This window comes from Marmota marmota, unplaced genomic scaffold (genome assembly GCF_001458135.2).
Source record: "Marmota marmota marmota unplaced genomic scaffold, marMar, whole genome shotgun sequence".
NCBI lineage: Eukaryota > Metazoa > Chordata > Mammalia > Rodentia > Sciuridae > Marmota > Marmota marmota.
In genome coordinates this window covers 2,368,932-2,382,592 of record NW_026000102.1, presented here as the reverse complement: position 1 = coordinate 2,382,592, position 13,661 = coordinate 2,368,932, and the positions used below count along the sequence as shown (strand labels likewise).

The window sequence follows — 13,661 nt, the reverse complement described above, 5'->3', positions numbered from 1 at the left end:
TAGGGGGGAAAAATATTCAAAGGTCTGTTCAGGGAGCACATGTAGTGATGCTTATTTATTTATTTGTTTGTTTATTTATTTATTAGTTGTAGTTGGACACAATACCTTTATTCTATTTATTTATATGTGGTGCTGAGGATGGAACCCAGGGCCTCACACATGCTAGGCGAGTGCTCTACTGCTGAGCCACAACCCCAGCCCCCGCCCCATGTAGTGATGTTGATGCCCTGAAATGAAAAGAAATGGAGTTAAGCGGGGCACACGAACCCCCAGGGGAGACTGAGGGGTCCATGAACTTGAGTTGAAAAAATTAAGGCTCATTTCCACTAACTTCTGACATGTGGCATTTCCCTTGGTTATAAATGTAGGCTACATACCACACCAGTGTTAGCAAGAACTGCAATTTGTCATCAATAAAAATCACTGATATTTTCATATCATGCCACAGCAGTTGCAGATATCAAAGTACGGTCACAAAGCGCTTCAACTTTGAACTACGGCCGCTACAGGTCCTGCCACTAAGGCTTACTCTCCACAGGTTACTAGAGCACCATGGGCAAAACGTTCACTGCTAATTCCTCAGCACATTGGCTGCTATTTCAGGTAAGCTGGTTCTCTCGATTTCACAGGGGCTTAGGGACTGAGTGCTGTAGACTAGAGGCCCACAGGCGTCAGCAAAAGCAAAGGCTCAGCTTCGTAGGAGACACTCAAAGGCCCAGGTCCAACGGGTCAGAGCACAGGCTGAGGGCATTGGCTGCCCGGTTTGCATCTTGGCTCCGTGGTTACCCACTGGCTGATCCTGGACTGAGCCTCTGTTTCTTTAGCTACAAAGCAGACCCTAGGGATTACTAGAGGTAGCAGATAATGGAGAGGGCCCACAGCCTGCACAAGTAAGCAGGAGGGAGTGGTTCGGCCGCTCTGGTGTGAGTCACGCCACGCCATGTGCCCCACAGAAAGCTCTCCACACCAGAGCAGTTCCCTGACCAGGTTCCTACCAGCCTGTCAAACGCTCAGAACTTGGCAGAGTCCCTCAGCCCAGAGATTTCCGAGTCCTCTATGTTGTCTGCGCCTGATCGCTGACTGTTGCTCCTTTGTTCTTGTAACTTCAGTGAGAAGATGATTTGTAAAGCAATTCCCACAACCACACACTCCCTCTGTGCTGCTCCCTCCCAGTGAGTGGGAGGGTGATGGAGTGTGCAGGGCTCACAGTCACCTTTACGGAGTACCTCGGACGGGCTGTGCTGTAGCATGACACAGCAGTGTCCCCAGAAAGGCTACGCACAGGAGGAGGAAGGGAAAGATAAAGGAAATGAGAAACCAGGGTCCGGGGTGTAAGAAGCTGGTAAGAGCCCGCTCCCACCAGCGCAGCACAGAGGCGCGATCCCATGGCTGGGCCTGGGGAGCACTGCCCTTACCTTGCCAGCAAGCTCCGACCACAAGCTGCGTTTCTATCTTGGATGGATGGAGCGGGTAATCCTCGGTCACAGAGAAGGGCTCGTGAGAGACACCATCCACGTAGAGAGCCACGCTCGGGAACTCCACGTTGAGGACAAAGTGGTGCCACTCCTCATCACAGACCTACCAGAAGCCAAGGAAGCACAAGCTGTCAACCTGCCCTCTTGTCCACAGCTGTGGAGAGAGCAGCACAGCGGGGTAAGGAGTGAATACAGGCTGCCCCAACAAGAGAAGGACTTAGAAGTCTAAGGATGAGGGCAGGGGCTGGGGCTCAGTGGCAGAGCACTTGCCTGGGACTTGTTAGGCCCTGGGTTCAATCCTCATCGCCACATAAAAATAGATAAAATAAAGATATTGTGTCCATCTACAACTAAAAAAAAAATTTCTTAAAAAGTTTAGTGATGAAGTGTTCTTCAAATGTCACCAACAGGGACAGAGCATCATCTCTAGGGTGCTTCCCTCTCCTTGGGGCACAGGCCCCAGACAGGGGCACTGCCCAGCCCCCCTCTGCCTGCAACCTACAGTCCTCCTGCCTCAGATGCCTGAGTCCCTGGGATTACAGACATGTGCTGTCACACCCGGCCTGCCTCGGATTTCTTGAAAATTATTAAGCTGTTTTTGAGGAGGTAGACAAAAATTAACAGTGAAGGGGTGGAACAATGAAGCAAGACTGACCGGGAGCTGGCCACTGCCAGAGGGTTTGCAGGGTTGCTCTGTATGCTAATCTGTCTGCTTTTACATGTCTAAAATTTTTCATAATTAAGTTTTTAAAAATATGTAATCAAAAGAAACTAAACATGAAACACAAAGTAACATGCCTAAAATATCTATTTATGCGAAAAAAGTATTTTTTCCAGATTATACCTTTCTTTAGTTTCTTAGAAAACATAACGGTAAAAGCTTCTGAAAAAATATAATTATTTATGTAAATAACAATTACACCAGGAAGAGGTGAATTCACCACAGTCACACGCTCTTCCCCACTCAAGCTTCTGAATGCTCTTTTTAAAAAATTTTTTAGTTAATGCTGGGATTTGAACCCAGGGCCTTGTGCATGCTAGGCAAGCACTCTACCAACTGAGCCCTTAGTCAGTGCTGCTTAGGTGGCCCTGTCCTCACTCAAGCTTCTCTGTTTTTATCTTGCAGCTCTTTTAGAGAACATTATATTTGAGCAACCACAGGTGCGTCTAACCAGGCCAGCCTTTGCCCATGAACTCCAGGAGCTAAATAAAATCAAGCTAGGACAATAGGGACTGGCCAAAGATTCCCTTCTTGTCCAGTCCTGAATCAAGAGAAGAAATGGTCAGCTCTGATTCTGAGAAGGCTCTCTCAGATGACAGTGTCCTCTCATTTCCTGTAACACGTGGATTTTTGTGTAATATTTGCTTTTTATCACAGCAACTATTGGAAAATTAGCTTTGCAGAGAAACAACATCATCAAAAGGAATGGGATATGATCTAATATCAAAACTGTTTACCACTCAAGCTAGTGGCTCAGGCGGGTTTGACCGATGTCAAAATTGCTTGAAAGTTTAACACATGCTATGGTGCCAAAACTGCTGAACGGCCACCGAACAGCTCTGTCACCCTGGGGATCCTCAGCATGATGTGGTAGCCTAGGCCTTAAATAATGAACGAGTGAACAAATACAAGTATCTCAATCCAATTTTTCAGCAAGTGCTCCTTATATAACAGTATGTTGAATTTAAAATGTGCAATTTTTATATCAATATTATACATATAAATACACACATGGAAAAAACTTGAGGCTTTCAGTGAAATGGAGTTAAAGAGATTTAATTTACTATCCTTTTAACCACAGACACAGAAATAAAATCATAAATATATTCTGACTAGGCCTGGGGTTGTGGCTCAGTGGTAGAGCACTTGCCTAACATGTGTGACGTCCTGGGTTCGATCCTCAGCACCACAAATAAATAAAGTTTAAAAAATCCATTTATATATAATAAAAAATATTATATATACATTATATATATATATATTTTTTTTATATTTACACCAGCCATGTGCAAGGTTGCAGTAGCTAGTTTCTCTTAAAAATTGCAATTAAGATGCCAAAAACATAATATCGGAGAAAAGACAGCCTTTTTAACAAATGGTGCTGAGGAAACTGGTTACCATATGTGGAAGAAAGAGACTACAACTTTATTTCTCACCCTGCACAAAAATCAACTCAAAATGGATCAAAGACCTAGGAATTAGACCAGAAACCATGCAACTCCAAGAAGGAAACAGAGGGTCAACACCAATGTGGACAAAGGCAATGACTTTTTCAGTAAGACACCTAAAGCTCAGGAAATAATGCCAAGAGTTAACATGTGGGAAAGGCATCAAATTAAAAAGCTTCCCCACAGCAAAGGAAAAGAATGCGAAGAGAGAACCGGCAGAAAGGCCGAAAATCTTTGCTAATTACTCTCCTGGCAAAGGATTAATATCTAGAATCTATTAAAAAAAAACTTAACACCAAATAACAACCTAATTAATAAATGGGCAAATGAATTAAACAGACACTTCTCAAATGAAGAAACACAAATGGGCAACAAATAAATGAAAAAATGTTCAACATCATTAGCAATTAGGGAAATGCAAATCAAAACTACACTGAAACTTCATCTCACACCAGTCAGAATGGTGGTCATCAAGAATACAAATAATAATAAATTCTGGAGAGATCACAGAGAAAAAGGAACACTTTTACACTGTTGGTGGGACTATAAACTAGAACAACCACTACGGAAATCACTGTGAAGGTTCCTCGAAACACTAGGCATGGAATCCTATGACCCAGCTATTTCCATTCCTTGGTATTTATCCTGAAAAATTAGTCATCTTATTACAGTGACACATGTTTACAGCAGATAAAGACAATGTGGTGTATGTACACAATGGAGTTTTATTCAGTCATAAGGAAAAATGAAATTATGTCATTTGCAGGAAAATAGATGGAACTTGAGACCATTATGTTAAACTCAGAAGGTCAAGGGTCATATATTCTCTCTCGTATGTGAAAGCTGAAGGAGAGAAAGGAAAAAATAGGTGGGTGGGTCTCATGAAAATTGAAGGGAGAACAGTAGGGTAGAGGAAAGGGACCAGGGGGAGGGAGACGGAGAGGGAGGGAGAAAGTGCTGGGGAGTAATTTTGACCAAATTACATGGTTATATTATGTACATGTAGGAATATGTAACAACAAATGCCATTGTATACAACTATACCACACCAATAAAAAATGTGGAAAGAGAAAAAAATGTAATTGATGAGTCTTTCTTTGCTCACCTGATTCAACTTCCAGTGAAATTCTGCAGGTTTATACTTCCTCTCCTCAGCAGGATCCTGGCGGAGGAGGAAAACCAGCCGGCACCCATGGACATACAGGGAATAATGGTGTCGGTTCATATCTGCAAGACAGTTTCTTTGGGTAAAATGCCAACTTAAGATCCTCGAGAGGAACCACAGCTGTTTCTTTAATTTATTCTGAAGACACAACTTTATCTGCATAAATGAACCCTCCAGATGGGCCATGGAGGGTTTAGGAACAAATACACTCAGGCGTTACTGAGCAACTGTGCCCGTGGTAACTGCTGACGATAATCCACCGAGCAAAACTAATGAAGCCCTGAATGCTGATAGGGTCTCTAGAGGACAAAGTGCCCCTGGCACAAAGGGTGTCCATAGACCGACCAGCTCGCCTGAGGCTCTGGGAAGGAAGGGCACCTGCCTCCAGAGGCCACCCCCCAGACCCTGGACAGCAGCAGTGTCTTCAGAAAAGAAACCTACCTGTTTTGTCTGAACTGCAAAGAATCGTCTCCTTCCTCCTGCCAAAAGGCCCGTGCCTCATCCACACGGAGATGGTGAAGGGCTCTCTGGGGCTGAGAGAAACAAGGCCGTCGGGGACCCTGACTGCCTGGGTGCCGTTGAACTCAAACACCTGGTCGCTGTCGTGGCCGTTGTCCGTGGGGAGGCCCATGGTCCAGTTCACAGAGCTGCTGGGGGCAGGGAGCAACTCGGCAGTGCCAGTGGCAGCCCCTAAAACCACACCACACTGACCGTCAGTTCAGCGTATGCCCACAGCTCCAGGGGGCCAAGCCACTCCAAGAAGCTGGCTTCATCTGATGCTGGACGACTTGCTGGTCCTGGTTTACTCTTCTTCACAAATGAAGGACTGTTAATTACCCACCCAAGTACGTACAGCACTTGTGTGTCAGCATTAGAGAGGCCTCCTTGAAGTGTGCACACATGCAATCAACTCTGCTAAGAACGAGGCCTGCCATGCACACAACACACCCACACCCCCACACACCCTCCCACCCACCCCTCCAGTTTCTTCTACAGCCTGATTTTAAACAGGTAGGCTGCTGTCACTTAGCCCCTCTCCCTGGGGACACCGAGGCTGTTTCCAATTCCTTCCCATCATCAGCCTCTCCTTGATGAGCATTTGTGTGGCCCCATGATTATGCTCCAAGGATAAATTCCAGAAATGGAATTACCAAGTCAAAGAATAGGAAATGATCCTACAACTGTCGTCATGTATTGCCAAGGTCAGGTGTTTTTTTTTTCTTTTCTTTTCTTTTGGGTGCTGGGGATGGAGAGCAGGGCCTCACACAAGCTAAGCATGTACTGTGCCACTGTGGTTTTCCCCAGCCCCCAAATTTTCTTTTAAGTTTGTGTACTGAAAAAGATCTTTCACACTCTCTTGGTTGCTTGGTCCTCGACCCCTGTGTGGTTGGTCTGGATTGGCCTAGTCTTTTGAGTAACCAGAGATCTCAATGCAAATCCTAGTTATGCTACTTCCTGAAACGTGTCACTGGACGAGCTACTTAACCTCCCTTGATCTCAATTGATTCCTCCGTAAAAACACAGTCAATGCCGCCTACTCAGTGGGCCTATTGGGAAGGCTAAGTTAAAACCACATGAAGTACCTAGCATAGGGTAAAACGCATGCCTGAATTTAAAAATTAAATCCTTCCTATTCTGCCTTTCAGCTGTTCTACTAAGAAGATGTGGATTTAATACCACAAGAAACGGTGGTATTAGGAGAAAGGAAACAAGTTTTGCATGCTGTGCAGATATGCAGAGTTTGACATGTAAAACGTCCCCAGCCTCTTAGTCTACAACCACACAAGTACATGACTGTGAACATTTGGGCTCAGAGACACGAACACCTGTGTCCTCCTCACAGGCATGCCGGCAGAGCGTGATTCTCTCCTTCCACATATTTACCATTTAACAATTCTGATACTTTGGTTTTGCTTTTTTGTTGTTTGTTTTGAGATAGGGCCTAAGTTGTCCAGGCTGATCTGATCCTCCTGCCTCAGCCTCCGGGGTCCCTGGGATTATAGATGAGACCACCATACCTGACTGTTCTTGTTTTGAGACTACAATTTGCTCTATTGCCCAGGATGGCCTTGAATTCTGGGGCTCAAGGGATCCTTCTGCCTCAAGCTCCTGAGTGGCTGGAACCACAGCATGCTACCAGGTCTGGCTCATTCCTGTGTCACCCTTATTTGGATGACTCAATGTATGTTACTATCTTCAACTCCGTGGTTCTTAGATGCACATACACCTAGCATCCTGGATGGACTTCTAGGGCTTACGCACTCCCTGGAGTGTGTAATGATGTTCGGGGTGAACATCATCCAGCAAGGCAGCAAAAGCCATTTTGGAAGCTAATCTGTTCCCTCATCACTATCCCACAACACACATGGGTTCTGCTGCAGCGTCTTTCACCCTCCCTGGGGAAGGACAGCTTGGGGACACAGGCCTCCTTACCACAGAGCCGGTGAAGGGACTTCTCAGAGTAGGTGTCTCGGTCGCAGCCCTTGCCGATATGGCTGGTCTCCAGCTCCACGGTGGCCTGCACGGAGGCAACCGGCGCGGCACACGTCTCCAGGTGGATGTTCGGGAACACAGCCAAGGTGCCCGTGCCAGGCTCATACTCCACCCGGTCACTCCAGCCTGGGCGACCATTGGTGAGGGAGGAAAGAAGGGAAACACACACTTAGGTTCCCACGGAACCCAGGTTTCCAGAACAGGCCTGAGGGTGAAGGGAGACTGCCGCTCACCTTGCCACCCAGGGGTGCAGGTGGGCTTGATGCTGATCTTCACCAGAGCATCTTCCGTGGCTCTTTTCTTCCCACAGTCATAGGCTGTGACGGTCAGCTTATACTGACGCTCCTTGCCGTAGTTGAGCTTCTCTGTGTTTTTTATATAACCTGGCAGTGGAGAAAAAAACAACAGAGAACCATCGTCACCCTGGTCCACATCCTCGAATGAAACACAAATGGCGAGTGCATTAAGCCACCAAGGCCAACCCAGGAAGAAGCTCAGGCTGGAGACCACTGACCCGCAGTCTGTCCTGCCTGGCTGTAAGCAACATCCACCAGCAGCATTACAAAAGGGCTGAGACCAAGGTCGCCATGACAGAGTAAAAGTGGAGGCTGAGGCACAGCGGTTACAGGCTGGCGGAACATGAGGCCACCAGGCCGGGGCCCTGCTCTGGGCAGCCCCTGTGCTCACCATCCTTGTCCACGGTGAATGGCACATCCGGGGTGACGATCTCATAGCTGCAGATCTGGCTGAACTGCGGGGAGCAGTCTGCGTCTACGGCCTCCACCCTCAGGATGCTGTCGTACTGCTTCCCCTCCGTGGCCGTGGCTTTGTAGGACTTCTCCTTGAATACGGGCGCGTACTCATTCACATCGTTCACCTGAATGTGGACAGTTGCTCTGGACAAAGGGGGGGGAAAGCTGGGTTTTGGGGTTTTGTTCTGTTTTTTACCAAAAGGATACCAATCCTGCCCCCCCTCTTTTTTTGTGGCTCTGGGGACTGAACCAGGGGCACTCTACCACTGAGGCACCTCCCCAGCCCAGGCCTTGTTTCTTTAACAGAGTATTTGGTGGGATAAAATTACTCATTCATTTATTTTTCAGAACCTGCTACGGTACATGGTGGGCTCTGGCTAGGAGCCGTGCATGAGGGCGGACCAACCCTGACACAGCGCAGACCCCTGAGGGTGCCTCTGCCTTAAATCCCTACACATGGGCGGCCTGGGAACACGGCAGGGCTGCCTCCTCCTCACGTGCACGCTCTCTGGGGCTCTCCCACCGCGGCCTGCTTACTTATGAGACTTTTTCACGCCAGTGCCGTCGGGACCCTTCCCGCAGTCGTAGGCCTGGATGGTGAACGTGTAGTCCTTCTGCAGCTCACAGTCCAGTTTCTCTTTCGAGCGGATTATTCCCTCACCCGTGGACTTATCCACTACTACTGCATCAAAGGGGACATTCTGCCCGTGAATTTTAAAGCCACAAATCTCACCTGGGGAGTCAAAGCAGAGCAGGTTAGAACTGCTGCCATGGGAACCCACGGCACATGCCAACCTCCCCCAGAGAAAATAAACAATAATTCTGCAGCCAGGGGGTTTGGAGGGTCCGTGGACAAAGCAGGGGGCACTGTGCTTTAACACGGGTGAGTTCGGGGGCTTTAGTAAAAAGAAAAAAAAAAGCAATCTGGCTTTCCAAGCAACTTGTTTACTTTGCATCCATTCATGCAGGAACACAGAGAGGAGACAGAGACAGGCATTCCACAGGAGCACTGAGGAGTCTCTTTAGCAAGAGCCCAGGCCTGAGCACCAGGGCTCCCGGCCACCCGAGGCGGCAGCTCTTTGGATTTGGACCAGAGAGAGGATAAAAAGCAGTTAAGTGTTGAGAGAGGAAGAAGTGTGAGATATAGGACCAGCACCGTAATACAGAAATTCTGTCAAGAAAAAAAATCATAAGAACCAAGTCTTCCTGTGCAATGAGCCTGGCTAAAATTAGGGAATCAAAACAAGCCGCTGGAGAAGGTAGAAATACCAACTTTCAGGCATCCATTTCAACAGCCGTCACCGGCTTCTGTCCTGGGAGCTCGGCTAAGTTCCCTTTATCCTACCACACCTGAAGAGAGACCCAGCCAGGGACCAACCACAGCAACACTGGCTCAGAAGCGTCATGAGGAGCTCAAGGGCACGTCTCCACATGGGCCCGTGGGAGAACAAGCGTGAATGTTCTGACATGTATACGAAACTCCACAAAACATATTTCACACAAAAGTAAGACTGAATTCCTCCATGATTCCAACAAATAGAAAATTGTTATGAAGCAAATCTCTGAGGTTGAATTAACAAAAAAAAATGCACGGTGCTGTCTGTGTGGTTCAAATGGATGTCTGATTTCCAGATATTTCTAGCCAAGGTCTGGCTACACACAATTTCCATCAATACATTTTAAAATAGCAACAGAGTAGGAGAATAAAGGAGCAAAGGAGCATGACAGTTGCTTCTGTTTAAGGGCTGATTCCCAATTTTAAAAACAAAGTTAGTGGGTTAATATTCAGTAGAGGGAAACAAAGAACGCTTGATCACCTTCTTTGGTGACTGTCACCTCAAAACTCTCTAAAGGGAGAAAAGATAAACCCATGTCAGTAACTCAGGAAAGAGTGAAGACGGAACAATAAGGAAATAAAGTCAAAGATGAACACGTCATATTGAAAAGCTCGACACACGATTTACAATGCACTCGGTGCCAGATGCTGGCACTGCTACCGCAGACCCATCCTCAGCGACAGGCTGAGCCCACTTACCGGGAGCTACTCAGGAGAAAGGCTATGCGAGCTGGCCTGACACCCCCAGGTGTCTTCAGGATTTCCTTTTAATGATACTTTGATGATGATTATGTGTTTCCATTTTTCAGCTGTTCTCTTAGCTGGGATCTGGTAATATTCCCCTCATCATTAGGTTTAATGAAACCGACATTTGGAGCCAAAGGTTTTACCCTTTGTTCTGATTAATAGCCAGGTCTTCCCATCTAAGCACCCAACCAAGGCGACCAACAGCCCTCTGCGATGGAACACCAGCCTCACTGGGCAGAGGCCAGGCAGAACTGGCCATTAGTTTTGCTCCATGAGAACTCCCTTCTCCAAGGTCAACACCGACCCTGCCAGCCTCCCCATGACCTGGAGATGGGCAGCATGCAGCCCCAACCAGCCTAGCCGTCACAGGCACAGCCCACCTCCTCCTCTGCCAGAGGGAGTGCCCCTCCTTCTCGAACGTCACCATGGAATCCCCTGAACAACACTGCTCCATTTTCTTGTGTTTTAAAGGTTTTAATATGGTGTCATGTAGTCTGCAGTGTTTTATGACTTGCTTCCTCACAGCCTGGGCACCTAAGACTCACTCATCCTGTGGACCGCCAAGAACGGCTGGTGACTCTCACTGCCACTCGGTGGCCACAGCCTGCAGGGCAAAACAGGTGGGGTGCACCGCTGCTGTCACAGAGCAAGCGTTCTCCATCACGTCAACACACTGCAGTCCCAGGACTCTGCTGCACAGGAACAGCACAGTCACGGCAGCTCTGTCCAAGCTTGCTGCTCACATGCAGGAGACCCCTCAGACCCGCCCTGCCCAAGGTGGGAGCCGCTTGGCTAAAATTCACATTAAAACAATATTAAGTCTTCAGTTCCTTGGCCATGCTGGCCACATCTCAAGTGCCAGCTAGCCACGTGGGGGGTGGGGGTAGACGTGCAGCACCCCTCTCCCTGCAAGGTCCAAGGGACGCCTGCCCTGGAGCAGGGCTCTGCACACTGCAGTTTCTCGGCCAATTTCACTCTGTCCTTGTATTTGAATGGCCTGTGTTCTAAGAATGTTTTTTTGCCTTTTTAAACAATATTTTATAACATGAGAAAACTTTCTAGTGAAATCAAACTTCAGTCTCCACGAGTAGCATTTTATCAGATCATGGCTGTCCTCTGTTTAGGTCGGGCCTCGGGCTCCTACCACAGCAGAGCTTGCTCCAGATTTACAGAGTTGCAAAACACCTGGTGGCCGGCAGGGCCCAAAGCAGCCCAGCAGAGCTGCTTCTGGCCGGTGCCCAGGCTGGCATGGCTGGCACACCAACTATGCCGACTGTGAAAATACCTAAGGAGCTGTGAGTGCCGCTGCTTTTTCCAGCAGACTTTCCTGGAAAAAGTCTGCCGACCCCTGCTCTAGAGATGACCTGTGAGCAGACCTGAAGGTCAAGGTGATGCCCAGCAGCTTTCCGGGTTGTGCTAATTCACGATGCTTACACTCTTTGGGTGTACATGAGTATCCCATAATATGTTTTAAAATAACTCAAGTTGCCCAGAGAAAACTCAGTCTGACCTGGGGTTGACTTTCTAGAGAAAACACAGTGAGGCAGCTGCCTATCATCTGAACTGGCGTTATTGACCACGGCTGCAGTGTTTTCCTGACCAGAGCCACCAGGCCTTTGGTAGGCATGGATTAAGCCCCCTGTGATTAAACATCTGGCCTGAGTGGGGCCACCAACACAAAGCAATGCCACATGGGGTTCAAAGACACTTGCCACTTAAGCATAGTCTTTTATTTGGAAATGAGGTCTCACTATGTTGACCAGGCCATGCCCAAGTAATCCTCCTGCTTCAGACTCCCAAGGAGCCAGGACTAGAGTGTGCTGACCTTGACTGACCATGGGTCAACCAGGAGGGACAGAGCTGTCTGCCAATAGAGGGAAGCCCTTTTCATCTTTCTTTTGGGATGAGGGGTAGGAGTCTGGGGTGTAGAAGGGCACTGGATGTTTCAACTGTAGACTCCAAGTGTGCAGGGAACACTTCATTGGTAAAATAGTGTCTGAGTAGAGACCTGAGAAAATTAAGGGAGCAAACCCCATGATTCTCTTGGAAAGAGAATTAGGTGCAAAGGCCCTGAGGCAGGAATGAGGAGGTCTTGCTGCTGGCTCCATGTGGCTGCTGACCTGAAAACAAGTCTATCAGAGGGCCCAGACAGTGGCCTGAGTAACCCAGCAAGGGACGCCCTCTGCCAATCTGGGAAAGGCTGGGAGGGAGGCCTGGGGAGGACGGGAGCTGGGCTCTGGTTCTGAGCATGAATTGTATTGCAATATGTTGGGGGCAGTCTTGGGACAGTGACTCAAAGGTACGACCCTCAAATGTAAGAACATAAAATCCCTGGAAACATCACGGAGTTCCAGGCTGTTCTCAGGATCTGCTCCATTCATAGAAAGACGGGCAGAACGTGTAACTGCATCTTTCCCACATTTCCCTGTGATTTTAAGGATTTAAGCAGGTACTTCAGTGGGCTCCACCCACAGGATTTGGTGCCTCAAATACGCTGGGTCCTATTAAACCCGAGCGAGGCCAGGTCCTTTGCCTGTGATGACTGATAAACCACCAGCCAGCCGGCAGCCTCAAGAGCAGGACAGCCAGGGTTTGGCCTTGGGCAGACTTGGGTCTTCCACGGCCGAGAGCACCACTGGGCCCAGGCAGCCTTCTGTCTGCCCAGGACTCTGACTATAATGGGGCAAAGATGGGGGGGGGGTGAGCAGCGAGACCTGAAAAGGAGGCGCCAGGGTTGATTATAGGAAAGGCAGGACTTGAGGACCAGCTGGAGCAGAGGCTGCATCTGGGCAGCCCGTAGGTCTTGGCTCCCCAGACGCGGAGGGAGGAAAAGGCTCGGGGAGATGCTCAGGGCTTGAGTTACTCACCCTGGCGTCCCGCTTGTCTGGAGTACTTAAAGCCAAGCCCAGGTGTGGCTTCACCCAGACACCTCCACGCCCCCTCTGACAGTCCTAATGTGACTAAAAGGAACTCACAGCTCCTTAGGTATCTTCAGTCAGCACAGTCGGCGTGCCAGCTGTGCCAGCCTGGGCGCGGACCAGACCCTCCAGGCTCCTTTCCTTGTCCATCTCCCCTCCTCCTTAGCTCCTCTGACCTCATCTAAATAACCAAAGAGGTTTTAACTAGAGAATTTTTTACAAGCAAAACATGAAGAGTGTGAAGCAGAGCCGAGACCTGCCTTCTCCACCTGGTCATGTAGGGGCTCTCAGCTGGCTGTTGGCACCGGTCTTCAATGCCTCCTCTGTCCCCTCCAGGTTCCCTAGCATCAAGCAGCCTTGCTGCTCTTCCCACGTCCTCTTCCTATCTCAGGTTGGCTCCATCTCCACTCTCTTCCCCAAGCAGCAGGGCTCCCAAGCCTCTCCCGGGCCCTGGGCACCCTGCCTTTACAAGGATATGGTTTCCTTTGCTCCTCAAGAAGTTCCCGGTGCTGGTTTTAGTTGAGGTGCTCTGGTTGCAAGCAACAGAATCTCGTCTATCTAACTTAGGCAAAAGGGAATCTATTGGAATGTCATTGGGAACTCATG

The 13,661-nt window shown here is 48.6% G+C and overlaps 1 protein-coding gene across 4 annotated transcripts in view; it reads right to left on the bottom strand.

The window, feature by feature from the left end:
• The window catches only part of Clstn1 (calsyntenin 1), a 115,011-nt gene that overhangs the window by 9,854 nt on the left and 91,496 nt on the right, over positions 1–13,661 (bottom strand). For 2 of the 4 annotated variants that reach the window (XM_048783645.1, XM_048783644.1), the window contains 8 exons: positions 9,872–9,901; positions 8,592–8,787; positions 7,990–8,198; positions 7,536–7,685; positions 7,243–7,428; positions 5,251–5,499; positions 4,750–4,871; positions 1,416–1,578 (listed from right to left, as the gene is read on the bottom strand). In XM_048783645.1, coding sequence (XP_048639602.1) covers positions 1,416–1,578; positions 4,750–4,871; positions 5,251–5,499; positions 7,243–7,428; positions 7,536–7,685; positions 7,990–8,198; positions 8,592–8,787; positions 9,872–9,901 — 1,305 coding nt within the window. The remainder of the gene's footprint in view (positions 1–1,415; positions 1,579–4,749; positions 4,872–5,250; positions 5,500–7,242; positions 7,429–7,535; positions 7,686–7,989; positions 8,199–8,591; positions 8,788–9,871; positions 9,902–13,661) is intronic. The other 2 variants (XM_048783643.1, XM_048783646.1) reach the window with 1 other exon arrangement.